The following is a 21,928-nucleotide window of genomic DNA, read 5'->3' as shown; positions in this document are numbered from 1 at the left end:
CAAAATTAAAGGATGAAATAAAACATTTTCTTCGAATGCCTCACAGCCCCTTCACAATTCGTCACAGGACAATTTGGGGCTTTGGTGGGGGATTGGGAACAAGCGGACTAAATAAACAAATATTCCAATTTAGACCGACACAAAATGCTTGGGTAACTTAGCGGGTCAGGCAGCATCTCTGGAGGAAAAGGATGGGTGACGTTTCGGGTCGGAATCCTTCTTCGGACTGAAAGTAGAGTGGGGAGGTGGGGTGTGGAACTGGAGGGAGAGAAAGGGCAGAACAAATCAGGAAAGGCAACAGATGACCAAGGAAAGGTGGAGCCCACAATGGCCCATTGTTGGCTGGGAAAGAGGTGATAATGAGAGGGACACAGGGATACAAACAGTGGAACTCGTATGATTTGGCCAATTACGTTATCCATTAATTAGCTAGTTTAGTTTACTGTCACGTCTACCGAGGTACAGTGAAAAGCTTTTGTTGCGTGCTAACCGGTCAGCAGAAAGACAACACATGATTACAATCAAGCCGTATACAGTGTATAGATACATGATCAGGGAAGAACGTTTAGTGCAAGGTAAAGCCAGCAAAGTTCGATCAAGAATAGTCCGAGGGTCACCAAAGAGGTAGATAGTAGCTCAGCACTGCTCTCTGGTTGTGGTAGGATGGTTCAGTTGCCTGAAAGCAACTGGGAAGAAACATTAACCAAGTACGATTAGTAAGAGTGCCACATGGGAGGTAGACACAAAATGCTGGAGTAACTCAGCGGGTCAGGCAGCATCTCTGGAGAGAAGGAACGGGTGACGTTTCGGGTCGAGACCCTTCTTCTGCCACATGGGAGGTGTCAATGCGCTATCCCAGCACAGCAAAGTGCTGTCTGTACCCACCCTAAAGATTATTCACCAATGACCTTGTTCCTTCTCCAACAATGGATGCAATAACGTAGTGCTTAGAATGCAGTACTTGCACACAATGTCCATGCCACACATTGTGCCAAGTTATACTAATCTCATCTGCCTGCGCATGATTTATACCCTTCCATTCCCTGCATATCCACATGCCCGTCTAAAAGCCTCAATCACACGTGTTGAACGTTATGCCGAGTTAAACTGATCTCCTCAGCCCGCATGGTATTCCGTACGCTTCCATTCCATGCATATCCAAAAGCTTCTTTCATGCCACGATCCCATCTGCCTCCACCACCACCCCTGGCAGAGCTTCCCAGGCACCCACTTACCCTCCCTAAAACACCTTGCCCCACTCATCCCCTTTATAATTTACCCCTATCACCGTCAAACCATATCCTCTCGTGTTCAGCTTTTCAGAGCTGGTAAAAAACTTCAGATAGTCTACCCTAACTGTGCGAAAAAAGGTTCAGATAGCATATCTATACCAATAAAAGGTTCAGACTGTCTACTCCATCCGTGCCAGGACAAATTCAGAAAAGATTCCCAATGTTGGGGGAGTCCAGAACCAGGGGCCATAGTTTAAGAATATGGGGTAGGCCATTTAGAACAGAGATAAGGAAAAAGATTTTCACTCAGAGAGTTGTAAATCTGTGTAAATTCTCTGCCTCAGAAGGTAGTGGAAGCCAATTCTCTGGATACTTTCAAGAGAGAGTTAGAGAGAGCTCTTAATGATAGCGGAGTCAGGGGGTATGGGGAGAGGGCAGGAACGGGATACTGATTGTGGATGATCAGCCATGATCACCTTGAATGGCAGTGCTGGCTCGAAGGGCCAAATGGCCTACTCCTGCACCTATTGTCTATTTACGAGGATGTTGCCAGGACTAGAGGGTGTGAGCTATCGGGAGAGGTTAAGTAAGTTGGGTCTGTATTCCATGGAGCGTGGGAGGATGAGGTGAGATCTTATAGAGGTGTACAAAATCATGAGCGGAATAGATCGGGTAGATGCACAGAGTCTTTTACCCAGAGTAGGGGAATCGAGGACCAGAGGACATAGGTTCAAGGTGAAGGGGAAAAGACTTAATAGGAATCCAAGCAGTAACTTTTTCCACACAGAGGGTGGTGGGTGTATGGAACAAGCTGCCAGAGGAGGTAGTTGAGGCTGGGACTATCCCATCGTTTCAGAAACAGTTGGACAGGTACATGGATGGTATAAGAAGATAACTGCAGATGCTGGTACAAATCGAAGATATTTATCCACAAAATGCTGGAGTAACTCAGCAGGTCAGGCAGCATCTCGGGAGAGAAGGAATGGGTGATGTTTCGGGTCGACCCGAAACGTCACCCATTCCTTCGCTCCCAAGATGCTGCCTGACCTGCTGAGTTACTCCAGCATTTTGTGAATAGGTACATGGATAGGACAGGTTTGGAGGGATATGGACTAAGCACAGGCAAGTGGGACTAGGGTTGCTGGGACATTGTTGGCCGGTGTGGGCGAGTTGGGCCGAAGGGCCTGTTTCCACACTGTATCACTCTATGACTAACCGGAACATAAAAGCAATGAAGGCAAGTACCTTGTAAAAGGAGTCCACAGAGAGAAGCACGACCCAGGGCACATCCAACGCTTCTATTATTTTTCTGGCCACTGTTGTTTTCCCAGAGGCACTGCCGCCACATAATCCTAACAAAGTAGCACGAAACGCACCTGTTAATTTACCGAAAACGGTGGATGGAAGAAGAGGTGTTCCTTACGACAACCCTCCTGCCCCGTGCAGGACACCTGAAGGAATCAGCGGCTCCCAATTGCCACGAGGGAGCTGGTCATCCACGCTCAAATCCCTCAAAGTCACACACGTAGTGAGCACATGCTGGACGGCGGACTGTCCACTCAGCCATTTTGGGAAATGATTGTGGAAGTAAAAATGGAGGAGGTTAAAGATGGTGGGACGGGCAGAGAGGATGGGTACCGACCGGTGAGTGGGCTGGTGGGTCCCACACCCTCACAGCCACTCCGGGGTATCGAGGTTCCCTGCGGGAGAGAGCGGAGACCCGGGTTCGATCCCGACTACAGGTGCTCGTCTGTACGGAGTTTGTACGTTCTCCCCGTGACCTGCGTGGGTTTTCCCCGGGTGCTCTGGTTTCCTCCCACACTCCAAAGACGTCCAGGTATGTAGATTAATTGGCTTTGGTAAAATTGTAAATTGTCCCTAAGCGTGCAAGATAGTGTTGGTGTACAGGGTGATCGTTGATCGGCATGGACTCGGGTTTCCGAAAGGCCTGTTTCTGCCCTGAACGGAATAGATTCCTACACAGGGTGTAAACGGTCAGAACTATTGTTTGGTTTGGAGCTACAGACCCTCCCTCCGTCCCACCGAGTCGGCACCGGCCCCCACACATTAACACTATCCTACACCCACTAGGGACAATTTACAATTTTACAGGAGCCAATTAACCTACAAACCTGGACGTCTTTGGAGTGCGAGAGGAAACCCGGAGATCCAGGAGAAAACCCACACAGGTCACGGGGAGAACGTACAAACGCCGCACAGACAGCACCCGTGGCCAGGACTGAACCTGGGTCACTGACGCAGTAAGGCAGCAACTCTACCGCTGCGCCACCCGCAAATGGCGTCCTGTCCCGCCATTTTTGTTTTAAAGTCCGCGAATCAGATAGTTTGCAGCTTGCGTTCACCTGTGGGAAGCTCGTGATCCTGCGGGTCCTTACCAATAACAAAGGCTTCTTTGGACTGTGTTCCATGCTCGTTGTACCATGGCGGCCGCCCTGCCGTGTATATTGTCCGCTTGTTCGTCCTCAGAAGTGGCGGCTCAGATTTGCATTGGCTTATGGTTCGTTTCCTTGGCGACAAACTGCTGGACACGGGGGGTAGTAATCTGTCCAAGGCCTCGCCACTGCTGCCACTGCAAGGAAGCAGAGACATCAAGAGTCAAGCGTGCTTCATTGCCGCATGTCGCAAGAACAATGACATTCTCACTTGTTGCAACTTAGCAGGCCCATTAACACACAGATAATAATCAATAATACAAGGCATTAGTAACAGCTGTACTGGGTAATGAATGAATGAATGAATAAGTTTATTGGCCAAGTATGTGCACATACAAGGAATGTGCCTTGGTGCTCCGCTCACAAATGACAACACAAACATACAGTTAACAATTAAGAATAAAGCATAAACACATCAAAACAATAAGGATACAACATTACGGGTCTAAACGTGTGGGTGAAAATAAACCAGAGCAAAAAAGAGACTACAGACTTTGGTTATTGAGTAGAACTACCACTCGTGGGGGAAAAGCTGTTTTTATGTCTGGCTGTGGCTGCTTTGACAGTCCGGAGTCGGCTTACCAAACCATACCAAAGTCCACAGTACAACCATAGGGAATGTTGAAATAAACAAGGATGGAATTTAAACCAGCGATATGTTGAGGATAGTGTTGAAATTCATCGGAGACCCACACCACCCTGGCCACACACTCATTTCACCCCTGCCATCGGGAAGAAGGTACAGGAGCCTGAAAACTCTAACGTCCAGGTTCAGGAACAGCTTCTTCCCGACAGCCATCAGGCTATTAAACACAACAACTTCCAAATAAGCTCCGAACTACAATAGACTATTATAATTTACAGTGTACTATGTTTACATATTCTGTTGTGTAAGTAAGAATTGTGCAAGTAAGAATGTCATTGTTCTCTCCGGGACACATGACAATAAAACACTCTTGTCTCTTGAAATTAGAAAGTCCAGTTAGTTTGGACGGTGAGCTTGCACCTGGGGAAGGGGCTGATCTGGCCGCTGATTTGGGTGATCAGAATATCAGGGAATAGCTGATGGGGAGGGTGGGGTGAAACCAGGGTGTGGACAGTCATGGGCTCGGGGTGCAGATGGGACTGGTGATGGCTGTGGGGTGCAGTTTAGATTTTTAGATTTAGAGATACAGCGCGGAAACAGGCCCTTCGGCCCACCGAGTCCGCGCCGCCCAGCGATCCCCGCACATTAACACCATCCCACACCCACTAGGGACAATTTTTTCATTTACCCAGTCAATTAACCTACATGCCTGTACGTCTTTGGAGTGCGGGAGGAAACCGAAGATCTTGGAGAAAACCCACGCAGGTCACGGGGAGAACATACAAACTCCGTACAGACGGCGCCCGTAGTCAAGATCGAACCCGAGTCTCCAGCGCTGCATTCGCTGTAAGGCAGCAACTCTACCGCTGCGCCACCGTGCCGTCCAACATATCCGGGACAACATAGTCCATGTACACTGTAGTCCTCCAAATGGGGTTGCGCCCGGGGAATTAAGCCGCCGTGCTATCCCAGACGAGGAGATCATGTCGGAGGAGCAAGGATGACTGAGACCTGGAGGTTTAGCCTGAGACCCCGAGTTTAGAAGGATGAGGGGGGACCACACTGAAACTAACCGAATAGTGAAAGGCCTGGATAGAGTGGACGCGGGGAGGATGTTTCCACTAGTGGGAGAGTCTAGGACCAGAGGCCGGAGCCCACGAATACGAGGACATACCTTTAGAAAGGAGATGAGGAGGAATTTATTTAATCAGAGGGTGGTGAATCTGTTGGAGGCCAAGTCAAAGGATAGTTTTAAGATGGTGATCGACAGATTAGTACAGGTGTCAGGGGTTATGGGAAGGTAGGAGAATGGGGTTAGGAGGGAGAGATAGATCAGCCATGATTGAATGGTCGAGTAGGCTTGATTGGCTGAAAGGCCTAATTCTGCTCCTATAACTTATGAACTTTTAATAAAACCTTAGTTCCATAGATGCTGTCTGACCGGATGAGTTACTTCAGCACTTTGCAAACTTGTTTGTAAACCATACATGTGCAGTTCCTTATTTCTACATAGTTACGGAAGTACTGGTTCGTGTGGTGCAGATCCTGATAGTTGATGCAAAGAGACTAAGCTAGAAGCTGTTCCAGAGCCTGGTGGTCACGGTTCTCAGTCTCCGGTACCTGCTTCCTCATTAGATGCTCCCACAACTTTCAGTCAAAAACAACAAAAAAGGTATTGCATCTACAGGTAATCTCTATTCCAACATTCTAACTCAACTTTAAGGCAGGGATAGATTCTTGATCAGTACGGGTGTCAGGGGTTATGGGGAGAAGGAATGGGATTGAGAGGGGAAGATAGATCAGCCATGATTGAATGGCGGAGTAGACTTGATGGGCCGAATTGCCTCATTCTTCTCCCATCACTTATGACCTTGGATTGGTCCTTGTCCAATTATTTCACCCACTTAAACGTTGCAAATAGGTGCAGGAGTAGGCCATTTGGCCCTTCGAGCCAGCACCGCCATTCAATATGATGGCTGATCATCCAAAATCAGTACCCCGTTCCTGCTTTCTCCCCAAATCCCTTGATTCCGTTAGCCCCAAGAGCTTTATCCAACTCTCTCTTGAAAACATCCAGTGAATTGGCCTCCACTGCCATCTGTGCCAGAGAATTCCACAGATTCACAACTCTCAGTCCTAAATGGTCTACTCCTTATCCTTAAACTGTGACCCCCCTGGTTCTGGACTCCCCCAACATGGGGAACATTTTTCCTGCATCTAGCCTGTCCAATCCCTTACGAATTGTATATGTTTCTATAAGATCCCCTCTCATCCTTCTAAATTCATCAGACTTCAACCCGATCTCCCGGTGGCTGAGCACTTCAACTCCCCCCCCCCCCCCCTCCCCTCCCCCACTCCCAGTCTGACTTTCCTGTCATGGGCCTCCTCCAGTGCCATAGTGAGGCCCACCGGAAATTGGAAGAAACAGCACCTCATATTTCGCTTGGGCAGCTTGCAGCCCAGCGGTATGAACATTGACTTCTCCAACTTTAGATAGTTCCTCTGTCCCTCTCCTCCCCTCCCCCTTCCCAGTTCTCCCTCTATCTTCCTGCCTCCACTTATATCCTTCCTTTGTCCCGCCCCCTCCCCTGACATCAGTCTGAAGAAGGGTCTCAACCCAAAACGTCACCCATTCCTTCTCTCCTGAGATGCTGCCTGACCTGCTGAGTTACTCCAGCATTTTGTGAAATAAATACCTTCGATTTGTACCAGCATCTGCAGTTATTTTCTAAATTAAACTACCGACCCGGGTTCGATCCCGACTATGGGCGCTGTCTGCACGGAGTTTGCACGTTCTCCCTGCAACCGTGCGAGTTTTCGCCGGGCGCTCCGGTTTCCTCCCGCACTCCAAAGACGTGCGGGTTTGTAGGTTAATTGGCTTCTGTAAATTCCCTTTAGTGTACAATACAAAAACTGGGATGACATAGAACTAGCATACGGGCGATCGCTGGTCGGCGCGGACTCGTTGGGCCATCGAGCATAATTCCACACTGTTTCTCTAAACAACATCAATGGAACTGTCGTTTATTCACAAAATGCTGGAGTAACTCAGCAGGTCAGGCAGCATCTCAGGAGAGAAGGAATGGGTGACGTTTCGGGCCGAGACCCTTCAAGGGTGAAGTCTCGACCCGAAACGTCACCCATTCCTTCTCTCCCGAGATGCTGCCTGACCTGCTGAGTTACTCCAGCATTTTGTGAATAAATACCTTCGATTTGTACCAGCATCTGCAGTTATTGTCTTATACTCAATGGAAATGTCTCGTTTAAAAAAAATAAAAAATGGTACTCAGGATATGTATATTCAAGAAATTAAACCACCAAGCTAATTGAGGTCGGCAACACTAGGGTGTACATGCACAAAGATATTTCTTGGCGTGCTGTTTAGATTTCCACCACCCACGCCATCCTTCCCCTGTTATCTAATAATAAGTCGAAGCACGTCTTGAGGTCATGTGTTTCTGTGTTCACACCTTCAGTGCCCTGAGCACTAAATTGATGTTAAATTATGTACAGTGTGCTGTCACGGTTACATTAACAGTGGGATAGTACAGAACTAGTAGAATAACATAGAACTAACGTGAATGGTCAGCCTGGACTCGGTGGGCCGAGTGGCCTGTTTCACGTTCGTAGATCAGAGGAGCAGAATTAGACCATTCGGCCCATCGAGTCCACTCCACCATTCAATTCTGGCTGATCCATCTCTCCCTCTCAGCCCCATTCTCCTGCCTTCGCCCCATAATTCTTGACACCCTTACTAATCAACACCCTTACTAATCAACACCCTTACTAATCGAGTATTTGTCAACCCCCGCCTTAAAAATACTCAATGACTTGGCCTCCACAGCCATCTGTGGCAGTGAATTCCACAGCCATCTGTGGCAGTGAATTCCACAGATTCACACCCCTCTGACTAAAGAAATTCCTCCTCGTTTTCTTTCTAAAAGTACGTCCTTTTACCCCACGTCAGTTTCCATGCTGTACCTATAAGACTGAAGCTAACAATAACAAGCAAATACTAGATGCCTGAAGACAACTGGGAACTCAGTTTCACCGCATTAAGCAGAGCATTGAGAGTCAGGTAATAATTATAACATTGAGACTCAAGAAACTGCAGGTGCTGGAATCTTGAGCAAAACTGGAGGAGCTCAGTGGGTCAGGCAGCATCTGGGGAAGATACAGGCGATGATTCGGTTCGGGATCTTTCTTCAGACGGATATAAAATTGTTCGGTGTAGGAAGGAACTGCAGAAGCTGGTTTAAACCGAAGATAGACTCAAAAAGCTGGAGTAACTCAGCAGGTCAGGCAGCGTCTCTGGGGAAAAGGAATAGGTGACGTTTCGGGTCGAGCCCCTTCTTCAGACTGAGAGTCAGGGGAGCGGGAAACGAGAGATATAGATGGTGATATGGAACAAATGAATGAAAGATATGCAAAAAAGTAACGGCGACGAAGGACACAGGCCATTGTTAGCTGTGGGCTAGGTGAGCGGGACTGTCGTATGTTGAAAGACTGGAGCGACTAGGCTTGTACACACTGGAATTTAGAAGGATGAGAGGGGATCTTATCGAAACGTATAAGATTATTAAGGGGTTGGACACGTTAGAGGCAGGAAACACGTTCCCAATGTTGGAGGAGTCCAGAACCAGGGGCCACAGTTTAAGAATAAGTGGAAGGCCATTTAGAACGGAGATGAGGAAAAACTTTTTCAGTCAGAGAGTTGTAAATCTGTGGAATTCACTGCCTCAGAAGAAGGTGGAGGCCAATTTTCTGAATGCATTCAAGAGAGAGCTAGATAGAGCTCTTAATGATAGCGGAGTCAGGGGGTATGGGGAGAAGGCAGGAACGGGGTACTGATTGAGAATGGTCACATTGAATGGTGGTGCTGGCTGGAAGGGCCGAATGGCCTACTCCTGCACCTATTGTCAATTGTCTATAAAAACGAGTTACAGACAATGAGACTCCGCAAGACGACTCTGAAGCTGGTACAACAACTTGGGTGTGGAAGTGACGGAGGGAGAGGGGAACGCAAGGGCTACTTGAAGTTGTTCTCTCATTCTTCTTAGGACCACCATCCATCACCGAGTCAAGAAACATGCAGAAGCTGAAAGACTCAGCAGCCACTCTGTAACATTCCCATAACCCCAGGCATGTTGAGGTCTTGTTTCACAGTCGGCATTGACTTACATTGAGCACTCCTGGCCCCGTCCAAACCCCCTCTGTAAAATATTTATTACATTTATTTGTAAACTCACTGACGTGAACATCCTGCACAGGAACACACGTTATTTAATTCTTGGTTGGACCAGCACAAGACATCCAGATGAAGTATCTGCATCTGGACACAAGGAACTGCAGATGCCGGTTTATTTTTTAAAACAAGACCCAAGTGCTGGAGTAACACAACCTCCCACGCTCCCTTCACTGTGCTCCACCTGGGCAGCCACCCTGTTCTCCCACTACCTTTTCCCCCTTTCTCTTTCCCCTCCTCCCCTTCCGCCTCTATCCCTTCCACTGGCTTCACGTTTCACGCCTCTTCAGACCTTGTTTGATGCCCTTTCGGCACGGTGGCGCAGCGGTAGAGTTGCTGCCTTACAGCGAATGCAGCGCCGGAGACTCAGGTTCGATCCTGACTACGGGCGCCGTCTGTACGGAGTTTGTACGTTCTCCCCGTGACCTGCGTGGGTTTTCTCCGAGATCTTCGGTTTCCTCCCACACTCCAAAGACGTACAGGTATGTGGGGTAAATGTAAAAATTGTCCCTAGTGTGTGTAGGATAGTGTTAATGTGCGGGGATCGCTGGGCGGCGCAGACTCGGTGGGCCGAAGGGCCTGTTTCCGCGCTGTATCTCTAAATCTAAATCTTAAATCTTTCCGTTTCTAGCCTTTGTCCACCCATCTGCCAACCAACCCCTCACCTGTACCCACCTACACTCGTGCAGAAAGGAACAGCATATGCTGGGGTTTATACCAAAGATTGACACAAAGTGCTGGAGTAACTCAGCGGGTCAGACAGCATCTCTGGAGAAAAAAGAATGGGCGACATTCTGGGTCGGGAACCTTCTTCGGGGTCTGAAACACTACCCAAGCTTTCCCTCCACAGACACTGCCTGACCCGCCGAGTTACTCCTGCACTCTGTGTCTACCTTTCCACCCATCACTTGCCAGGCTTTGTCCTGCCTCCACCTCTCCTTTCCAGCTTTCTTTCCTCCCCCCGCCACACTACAACCTAGAATCTGGAGAAGGATCTCGACCCGAAGGTCACCTGTCCACGTCCTCCAGCGATGCTGCCCGGCCCGCTGAGTTTCTCCAGCACTTTGTGCCCTTTTTGCAGCACGAAACACCCGGGCGGCCACAACGCCCTACACAACGCAACGCGAGAAACGAAAAGGATCGCTTACCTCCCGTCCGATCTCAGCGACCAACATCCCGATATCCTGGCCCCTGAATATACAGGGAGATAGCTCATATTGTTAACCACAGGGTGCTTCACAGGAACTGGATGGAATTGCACTGTACTGCAGTGCACTGACTATGATTGCATTATCAAGTCCTGAAAAGGGGCAGAGCACTATCTAGGATAAACCCATCAGGTTTAGTTTCAATTCCGTACGAATTTGGGAAAACGAAAGCAAGATAGAAACTGAAACTCAGTAGTTTTATTTCGCGTGAAAGGAGTGACTAGCAACAGCACTCAATCCGACTGCAGTCAAAACACATAAGCGGATAATGTCTCCCAGAGATTACGCTCATTACGTGATATTAATAGCAATCTCCTCGTTAAAGACCCTTGATACTCTGCCCATTTGGATGAAAGCAGTGATCTGCGTATGACATTTAGGTGGGTCATTTGCAAAAAGATATGTACTGCTATAGAACCAAAATACACAGTCTGAACTTGGCAAGCTAATGCTCCAAATTCAGAGAATTCTTGCCTTTTATTACATATTTTTACCACCAGCTATTAGGTTTTAACTGTGGCCTCATAAACAAACCAGTGAACTGCCTGGGATACGTTTCACTTGCGGTTCAGGCAAACCTTTTAGAAGCCTCTTGCAAAACTAACATTTATGGGCACACAGCCTCTAATCATTCTTCAGAGATCTGGCGCAATGCCTTGAAAAACATTCAGAACATACCGGCGCGGAAATGTTTGCCATTTACTGATAAGGAGGTCTCCCCACAACAACTGCTGCTGCGTGGAAGTGCACAGCCAGCAACAATGGGTTGCAACGCAAGATCGTTGGCCTTTGACGTCAGTACTCTTGTGATACCAGCAGCTGCACAAGTGCGGCTAAAAGGGGAAACGTACGTGAACGCGCCAGGCATAGCCTGCAGCACCACAGGCTGCATTGTTGCCAGCTGCAGTAATGCAGGTAGTGAGGCTTCACCAACTTGATCCGAATTTCGATTTTTCCGTAGATAGACACAAAAGTCCCCGGAGTAACTCAGCCTCTGGGACAGGCAGCATCTCCGGAGAGAAGGATTGGGTGACGTTTCAGGTCGAGACCCTTCTTCGGACTGGAGGAGGGTCTCGACCCGAAACATCAACCATTCCTTCTGTCCAGAGATGCTGCCTGACACGCTGAGTTACTCCTAGTAGTATAAGAAAATAACTGCAGATACTGGTACAAATCGAAGGTATTTATTCACAAAATGCTGGAGTAACTCAGCAGGTCAGGCAGCATCTCAGGAGAGAAGGAATGGGTGACATTCACAAAATGCTGGAGTCACCCATTCCATCCCTCCTGAGATGCTGCCTGACCTGCTGAGTTACTCCAGCATTTTGTGAATAAATACCTTCGCTGAGTTACTCCAGCTTTTTCCTCTATCTTCTGTTTAAGCCAGCATCTGCAGTTCCTTCCTACACATTCAATGTTTCCGTTGAAGATGGACACAAAATGCTGGAGTAACTCAGAGGCAGCATTTCTGGAGAGAAGGAATGGGCGACGTTTCGGGTCGAGACCCTTCTTTTAATTTTCCCATGTACTGTTTCAAAACTTAAAACGCTGCATCTCCCCGAGTGAAGTTTCTAATGATATTTTGAGCTGTAATTCTTCCTGAGCCATCTTTAACAGTTGTGAAATATGTTTATGTTTCTATTTAGAGATGCAGCAGGGAAACAGGGCCTTTGTCCCACCGAGTCCACAATGACCAGTTACCCGTTCACACTAGTTCCATGTTATCCTGCTTTCCCATCCACTCCCTGCACATCAGGGGCAAATTAACCCACGAACACACCCATCTTCACAAGTTTTAGGACAGAATTAGGCCATTCGGCCCATCAAGTCTACTCCGCCATTCAATCATGGCTGATCTATCTCTCCCTCACCTCCATTCTCCTGCCTTTTCCCCATAACCCCTGACACCCTCACTAATCAAGAATCTGTCAATCTCTGCTTTAAAATGATTTATTTACTTAACCTCCTCAGCCTTCTGTAGCAATGAATTTCATAGATTCACCACCCTCTGACTAAAAAAACTCCTCCTCGTCTATTTTCTAAAGGTACGTCTTTTTATTCTGAGGCAATGGCCTCTGGTCCTAGACTCTCCCAACAGTGGAAACATCCTCTCCACACCCACTCTATCCAGGCCTTTCACTATTCTTTGGGATATGGGAGGAAACAGAGCAACCCAAAGGAGGCCCATGCTGCCACGGACAGCCCCCGTGGTCAGGATCGAACCTGTGGCCTCTGGCGTTGTGAGGCAGCAACTCTACCAGCTGCACCACCGTGCTACCCAGAGTGTTCACTTCATTGATAACACTGGCAAAACGTAACAGCGTTTATTCTGGGCGGCACGGTGGCGCAGCGTTAGAGTCGCTGTCTTACAGCGCCGGAGTCCCGGGTTCCATCCTGACCTGGGTGCTGTCTATACGGAGTTTACACGTTCTCCTGTGAGCTGCGTGGGGTTTTCTCCGGGTGCTCCAGTTTCCTCCCATACTCCAACGACCTGCAAGTTCATTGGCTTCCAAAAATTGTCCCTAGTGGCTAGGATAGAACTAGTGTATCACTGGTCGGCGTGGACTACGACAGGGCCTGTCTCCACACTGTGTCTCAAAACAAAAAACAAAACTCATTGGTGAGGCTGCAGAATTATATGACTGACTAGACCAGGTGGACCTGTTGAGCCCAAACCTCTCCTGCATTGGTGTCCTGTCCCTGTCCTCCCCCTCCCCCTCCCTCATCCCCTCCACCCCCCTTCCCCCTCTAAGAGATAGATTTAAACCTTAAAATGTGAATAACTTAAAAAATATACCACCAATTTCAATAAAACGACCATTTTTACCATTAAAGTGGCGATGGTGAGTAAGGTAGGCCTAAAATTGTCGCGCTATCGTGTACCGTTTTGGCTGAAGTTCAGTCACAAACAAGATAACAAACGAGAGTTTTAGTATATAGATACTGTGAATTTCAGTCAAGCTTATATTACATGCACGAGGAACTGTGGATTAGTCAACATGTCCCACCTGACCAGAGCAGCATGCAAGCTTGCTGAAACTCCTACTCTGACTAATATGAACTCATAAAGTTGGGCAAGAGGTCACTGCATTACAGCTTAAAAAGACGATACAATAAAAAAACAACGTGTAAAGATGCTACATCAGCCCTCTGAGTAACCTAACTCATGATCCCGGGTAGAATCCGTATAAAACTCTGATGAAATAGCACTGGCGTGAGCTGTTCTTTCTGTTGTACTCTTGACTGACAGAGTTTAGTTCTTTTTTTAATCTAGTTCAGAGATGCAGCATGGAAACAGGCCGTTCGGCCCACCCCATCCGTGCTGACCAGCGATCCCCACTCACTAACGCTACCCTACACATACCAGGGACAATTTACAATTTGACCAAGCCAATTAGCCTACAAACCTGTGCGTCTTTAGAATGTGGGAGGAAACCGAAGCACCCAGATAAAACCTACTTGATCACAGGGAGAACGGAAATACCTTCTGTACAGACAGCACCCGTGGTCAGAATCGAAGCAGGGTCTGTGGCACTGTAAGGCAGCAAATCTACCACCGTGCCAATTATATCCAGCATTTACTGATTTCAAACACCTAACCCCATTAAGTCAAATTCCGTTTGTAATGATGAACTTGGTTAAATTGGTCAATCTGAAGAAGGGTCCCGACCCGAAACGTCACCTATCCTTTTCCTCCAGAGATGCTACCCGACCCGCTGAGTTACTCCAGCATTTTGTGTCTCTCTTCGGTTTAAACTAGCTTCTGCAGTTGCTTCCTACACACACACACACATACAACATTAACTCTTGTTGGACGTCTAACCTGGTTAAAGCTGTTTGCTCCAGAGAATAAACGTCGTAAATAGAACACAGAACAGTATAGCACAAGAACAGGCCCTTCGGCCCACAACATCTGTGCCGAACATGTTCCGCAGAGACCGCTCCCTCCGTAACTCCCTGATCCACTCGTCCCTTCCTACCCAAACCACCCCATCCCCGGGCACTTTCCCCAGCAACCGCAGGAGAGGCAACACCTGTCCCTTTACCTCCCCCCTCAACTCCATCCAAGGACCCAAACAGCCTTTCCAGGTGAGACAGAGGTTCACCTGCACCTCCTCCAACCTCATCTATTGCATCCGCTGCTCTAGATGTCAACTTCTTTATATCGGCGAAACCAAGCGCAGGCTCGGCGATCGTTTCGCTCAACACCTTCGCTCAGTCCGCCTTAACTAACCTGATCTCCCGGTGGCTGAGCACTTCAACTCCCCCTCCCACTCCCAGTCTGACCTTTCTGTCACGGGCCTCCTCCAGTGCCATAGAGAGACCCACCGGAAATTGGAGGAACAGCACCTCATATTTCGCTTGGGCAGCTTGCAGCCCAGCGGTATGAACATTGACTTCTCCAACTTTAGATAGTTCCTCTGTCCCTCTCTTCCCCCCCCCCCACTTCCCAGTTCTCTCTCTATCTTCCTATCTCCACCTATATCCTTTCTTTGTCCCCCCCCTCCCCTGACATCAGTCTGAAGAAGGGTCTCAACCCAAAACGTCACCCATTCCTTCTCTCCTGAGATGCTGCCTGACCTGCTGAGTTACTCCAACATTTTGTGAAATAAATACCTTCGATTTGTACCAGCATCTGCAGTTATTTTCTTACACTGTGATGCCAAGACCATCACATACCTACTTGCATATGACCCACATCCCTCCATGTCTGTGTGTCTACCCAAAAATGTATCTGCTTCAACCACCACCCCCAGCAGCGGTTCGAGGCACTCACCACTCTCAGGTGTAAACGAAAATCTTGCACCTGCACATCCCCTTTAAACTTTCCTCCTCTCACCTTAAAGAGTGTTCGATTTCCCCATGCAGGAGAAAAGACTCTGACTGTCTACCCCATCTATGCCTCGAACAAAAAGAATAAAGACACATTTTCCTCTTTTTTTAAAATATACCTCATTGTAAACAGCTGGCAGGAAGATTGTGTTCACTTGATCAAACTTGATGGTAACTCAAATGTCACTGTACCCTAGACTGAAGTCTGAAGAAAGGTGTCGACCCGAAACGTCACCCATTCCTTCTCTCCTGAGACGCTGCCTGACCCGCAGAGTTACTCCAGCATTTTGTGATACCTTCGATTTGTACCAGCGTCTGCAGTTATTTTCCGACACTTTTTACCCCCCCAAAGGTTGAAATGTCAAAGACCAGAGGGCATAGACTTTAGAGACAGTGCGTGGAAACAGGCCCACTGGCCCACCGAGTCCACGCCGATCAACGATCACCCCACACACCAGCACTACCCCTACACACTAGGGACAATTTACAATTTACAGAAACAAATTAACCGACAAACCTGTACATCTTCGGAGCGTGGGAGAAAAATGTCTGTCATTTCTGTCCATGAATTACATTGTGAACCATTGGAGGTTCGCAAGCTGTAGCTCGGAAGCAGGCAAAATTAGATTTGGTTTGAAAGTAAGTAAAATCTCCTCTCGGAGTCCCACTGAGTTACTCCAGCACTTTGTGTCTATCTCCTCACACAGTGATGAGCAATTTAGAAAGCTGTTGTGCTTTGTTTTCTGATTTTGCACCATTGGAGTAAGATTTCCACCTTGTAAACACACCCATGAGTTAACCTGGTCCCCTGGTGTTGGTTTCTCACAAGGGCTGCACAAGGTAGCAACATAGGTGCCACCATCTGTCATTGAGATTATTTTCCTTATCAATAACATCCTCGCATCACAGGGACAAGTACACAGAGTCATAGAAACATAGACAACAGGTGCTGGAGTAGGCCATTCAGCCCTCCGCCATTCAATGGCCAGCACCGCCATTCAATGTGATCATGGCTGATCATATTCAATGGCCAGCACCGCCATTCAATGTGATCATGGCTGATCATCCAAAATCGGTACCCCGTTCCTGCTTTTTCTCCCAGATCCCTTGATTCCATTTAGCCCCAAGAGCTAAATCTAACACTTTCTTGAAAACACCCAGTGAATTGGCCTCCACTGCCTTCTGTGGCAGAGAATTCCACAGATTCACAACTGAAAAGGTTGAAAAGGTTTTTCCTCATCTCAGTCCTAAATGGCCTACCCCTTATTCTTAAACTGTGACCCCTGGTTCTGGATTCACCCAACATCGGGAACATTTTACCTGCATCTAGCCTGTCCAACCCTCTAAGAATTGTATATGCCTCAAAACGAAAGGCAGAGGAGGGAAAATGGAAGCCTCTCGCAAGTTCATAGGTGTTGGGAGCAGAATGAGGCCATTCAGCCCACTGACTCTACTCCGCCATTCAATCATGGCTGATCTATCTCTCCCTCTAAAACCCCATTCCCCTGCCTTCTTCCCATAACCTCTGACACCCGCACTACCCAAGAACCTATCAATCTCCGCCTTAAAAATATCCACCGGCTTGGCCTCCACATCCTATTTGTGGCAGTGAATTCCACAGATCCACCACCCTCTGACAAAAGACATTCCTCCTCATCTCCATTCCATGCTGCCTGGACTACAGGGTGTTGGCTAAGAGGAGAGATTGGACAAGCTTGGATTAATAGACAATAGACGCAGGAGGAGGCCATTTGGCCCTTCGAGCCAGCACCGCCATTCAATGTAATCATGGCTGATCATTTTCAATCAGTACCCTGTCCCTGCCTTCTCCCCATACCCCTTGACTCCGCTATCCTTAAGAGCTCTATCTAGCTCTCTCTTGAATGCACTCAGAGAATTGGCCTCCACTGCCTTCTTAGTACTGCCTTTTCAGTGACTGATGCACTAGGACACCCAGATCTTGTTGAACATCCCCTCTTCTTAACTTGACACCATTCAGATAATAATCTGCCTTTCTATTCTTACTTCCAAAATGAATAACCTCACACTTATCTACATTAAACTGCATCTGCCATGTATCCGCCCACTCACACAACCTGTCCAAGTCACCCTGCAGCCTTATTGCATCTTCCTCACAATTCACACTACCCCCCAGCTTAGTATCATCTGCAAATTTGCTAATGGTACTTTTAATCCCTTCATCTAAGTCATTAATGTATATCGTAAATAGCTGGGGTCCCAGCACCGAACCTTGCGGTACCCCATTGGTCACTGCCTGCCATTCCGAAAGGGACCCATTTATCCCCACTCTTTGCTTTCTGTCTGTCAACCAATTTTCTATCCATGTCAGTACCCTACCCCCAATACCATGTGCTCTAATTTTGCCCACTAATCTCCTATGTGGGACCTTGTCGAAGGCTTTCTGAAAGTCGAGGTACACCACATCCACTGACTCTCCCCTGTCAATTTTCCTAGTTACATCCCCAAAAAATTCCAGTAGATTTGTCAAGCATGATTTCCCCTTCGTAAATCCATGCTGACTCGGAATGATACTATTACTGCTATCCAAATGCTCAGCAATTTCGTCTTTTATAATTGACTCCAGCATCTTCCCCACCACTGATGTCAGACTAACTGGTCTATAATTACCCGTTTTCTCTCTCCCTCCTTTCTTAAAAAGTGGGATAACACTTGCTATCCTCCAATCCACAGGAACTGATCCTGAATCTATAGAACATTGAAAAATGATCTCCAATGTTTCCACTATTTCTAGAGCCACCTCCTTAAGTACCCTGGGATGCAGACCATCAGGCCCTGGGGATTTATCAGCCTTCAGTCTCATCAGTCTACCCAAAACCATTTCCTGCCTAATGTGGATTTCCTTCAGTTCCTCCATCACCCAAGGTTCTCCGGCCCCTAGAACATTTGGGAGATTGTGTGTATCTTCCTCAGTGAAGACAGATCCAAAGTAACGGTTTAACTCGTCTGCCATTTCTTTGTTCCCCATAATAAATTCCCCGATTCTGTCTTCAAGGGACCCACATTTGCCTTGACTATTTTTTTCCTCTTCACGTACCTAAAAAAACTTTTGCTATCCTCCTTTATATTATTGGCTAGTTTACCCTCGTACCTCATCTTTTCTCCCCGTATTGCCTTTTTAGTTAACTTTTGTTGCTCTTTAAAAGAGTCCCAATCCTCCGTCTTCCCACTCTTCTTTGCTATGTTATACTTCCCCTCCTTAATTTTTATGCTGTCCCTGACTTCCCTCGTCAGCCACAGGTGTCTCTTACTCCCCTTAGAGTCTTTCCGCCTCTTTGGGATAAATTGATCTTGCAACCTCTGCATTATTCCCAGGAATACCTGCCATTGCTGTTCTACCGTCTTCCCTGCTAGGGCCTCCTTCCAGTCAATTTTGGCCAGCTCCTGCCTCATGCCTCTGTAATCCCCTTTGCTATACTGTAATACTGACACTTCCGAGAACTTGCATCCGGGGAAACAAGGTTCTGCCGGACCACCTCATCGACGCCTCTCATAACTCTGTGCACTTCTATCGGTTCTTCCCACAACATCTGCCGGTCCACAGAAAACAATCCTTCTGCAGTTGTACAGGGCCCTGGTGAGACCGCACCTGGAGTACTGTGTGCAGTTTTGGTCTCCAAATTTGAGGAAGGATATTCTTGCTATTGAGGGCGTGCAGCGTAGGTTCACTAGGTTAATTCCCGGAATGGCGGGACTGTCGTATGTTGAAAGGCTGGAGCAATTAGGCTTGTATACACTGGAATTTAGAAGGATGAGGGGGGATCTTATTGAAACATATAAGATAATTAGGGGATTGGACACATTAGAGGCAGGAAACATGTTCCCAATGTTGGGGGAGTCCAGAACAAGGGGCCACAGTTTAAGAATAAGGGGTAGGCCATTTAGAACGGAGATGAGGAAGAACTTTTTCAGTCAGAGAGTTGTGAATGTGTGGAATTCTCTGCCTCAGAAGGCAGTGGAGGCCAGTTCGTTGGATGCTTTCAAGAGAGAGCTGGATAGAGCTCTTAAGGATAGTGGAGTGAGGGGGTATGGGGAGAAGGCAGGAACGGGGTACTGATTGAGAGTGATCAGCCATGATCACATTGAATGGCGGTGCTTGCTCGAAGGGCTGAATGGCCTACTCCTGCACCTATTGTCTGTTGTGTAAAGCTAAGAGGGCTTAGCCTTTACGTGAGAGGGGTAAGGGTTGAAAGGAGAGGCGTGCGGTGGGGATTTTCTGTTACGCACAGTGAGCAGTGAGTGTGTGGAACACTCTGCTTGGGGTGGTGACGGTGGCAACTGCAGGTCCACCACTGATTTTCCAGCAACTGGTAGAAACATGGGTAGAGTAGGCCATTCGGCCCTTCGAGCCAGCACCGCCATTCAATATGATCATGGCTGATCATCTAAAATCAGTAGGAAAAAAAAACTGCAGGTCCTGGTTTAAATCAAAATGTACTCCAGCATTTTGTGTCTACGTTCCATCTAAAATCAGTACCCCGTTCCTGCTTTCTCCCCATATCCCTTGATTCCTTCAGCCCCAAGAGGTTCTGCTGCACCTGGAGTATTGCGTACAGTTTTGGTCTCCTAATCTGAGGAAAGACATTCTTGCCATAGAGGGAGTACAGATTGATTCCTGGGATGGCAGGACTTTCATATGAAGAAAGACTGGATAGACTCGGCTTGTACTCACTGGAATTTAGAAGATTGAAGGGGGATCTTATAGAAACTTACAAAATTCTTAAGGGGTTGGACAGGCTAGATGCGGGAAGACTGTTCCCGATGTTGGGGACGTCCAGAACAAGGGGTCACAGTTTAAGGATAAGGGGGAAGTCTTTTAGGACCGAGATGAGAAAGTTTTTTTTCACACAGAGAGTGGTGAATCTGTGGAATTCTCTGCCACAGAAGGTAGTTGAGGCCAGTTCATTTGGCTATATTTAAGAGGGAGTTAGATGTGGCCCTTGTGGCTAAAGGGATCAGGGGGTATGGAGAGAAGGCAGGTACGGGATACTGAGTTGGATGATCAGCCATGATCATATTGAATGGCGGTGCAGGCTCGAAGGGCCGAATGGCCTACTCCTGCACCTATTTTCTATGTTTCTAAGAGCTAAATCTAACTCCCTCTTGAAAATGAGAGTGGTCTGTACTATGTAATCCGGACAAAATCCCCCCCCCCCCCCCCCCCCCCCCCGGAAGTCCCACTAAAAATGTGGCACCCAGGCCGGGTGAGGCGACCGATCTCGACCTCATCGGGACCTCCGAGGCCGATCGTCGGGTGCACTTTGCAGCCTGCGGCCGGGACTTTGGAACTCCGGCACAACAGATAATCCTGCAATGCTCTGGAGCCACTGGTGCCAGAAAACCCGCAGTGGAGCTGAACGACAGTGATGGATGTGAGGCTTTAACTAGGTATTCACTGGAATTTAGATGAGATGAAATCCTATAGAAACATAAAATTCTGAAAGGATTGGACAGGCGAGATGCAGGAATAATGTTCCCCCATGTTGGGGGGGGAAGTCCAGAACTAGGGGTCACCATTTAAGAATAAGGGGTAGACCATTTAGGACTGAGATGAAGAAAAACCTTTTTTCACCCAGAGAGTTGTGAATCTGAGGAATTCTCTGCCACAGAAGGCAGTGGAGGCCAATTCACTGGATGTTCCCAAGAGAGTTAGATTTAGCTCTTAGGGCTAACGGAATCAAGGGGAGAAAGCAGGAACGGGGTACTGATTTTAGATGATCAGCCCTGATCGTATTGAATGGCGGTGCTGGCTCGATAGGCCCTATGTTTTTAGATGGGCACGTGGGTATGCAGGGAATGGAGCACGTGGGGAGATTAGTTTGAATTGGCACCATGTTCTGCATGGACATTATGGGCCGAAGGGCCTGCTCTGATTCTGCACTATTCTCTGTTCAATGTTCCATGACACCCTCACCATGGGTAGATAGACCGGTCATGAAAATAACTATCTTAACTAACTGTCCAGAAATCACTGAATTTCCTTTTGAATCATTCACAGGCTTTAAGCGGTTAATGTAATATACAATCTTTGCCCTTTGCAGAACCTCTAAGCAAGTTTTACCGCTAAAAATTATCAACGTCTGCGCTCTGTCAAGTCACAGCGAGGCAAACAAATAATTACAAAATGCACAGTTGTTTCGAGGAGATAAGAATACAAAGGTCAGTCACTTTGCCCGCTCTTCAAATGAGAGGAATAGATTGGGTAGACGCACAGATTCTCCTGCCCAGAGTAGGGGAATCAAGAACCAGTGGACATGGGTTTAAGGTGAGTGGGGAAAGATTTAATAGGAACCCGAGGGGCAACATTTTCCACACAAAGGAGGGTTGGGTGT

At 47.7% G+C, this 21,928-nt stretch overlaps 1 protein-coding gene across 4 annotated transcripts in view; it reads right to left on the bottom strand.

Annotated features, from left to right (window-relative positions):
- LOC144604546 (uridine-cytidine kinase-like 1) overlaps window positions 1–21,928 on the bottom strand; it is an 83,503-nt gene that overhangs the window by 44,258 nt on the left and 17,317 nt on the right. The window contains exons 1-3 of one of the 4 annotated variants that reach the window (XM_078419091.1): window positions 10,665–10,811; window positions 3,629–3,822; window positions 2,478–2,584 (exon numbers count right to left, since the gene is read on the bottom strand). In XM_078419091.1, the coding sequence (XP_078275217.1) occupies window positions 2,478–2,584; window positions 3,629–3,822; window positions 10,665–10,732 (369 nt within the window). In that variant the 5' untranslated portion in view covers window positions 10,733–10,811. Of the gene's footprint in view, window positions 1–2,477; window positions 2,585–3,595; window positions 3,823–10,664; window positions 10,812–21,928 lie in introns of those variants that run through there. The other 3 variants (XM_078419092.1, XM_078419093.1, XM_078419094.1) reach the window with 3 other exon arrangements.

This window comes from Rhinoraja longicauda, chromosome 22 (genome assembly GCF_053455715.1).
Source record: "Rhinoraja longicauda isolate Sanriku21f chromosome 22, sRhiLon1.1, whole genome shotgun sequence".
NCBI classification, from domain to species: Eukaryota; Metazoa; Chordata; class Chondrichthyes; order Rajiformes; family Arhynchobatidae; genus Rhinoraja; species Rhinoraja longicauda.
The sequence above is the reverse complement of the archived record's forward strand: the minus strand, read 5'-3'. Positions and strand labels throughout refer to the sequence as shown.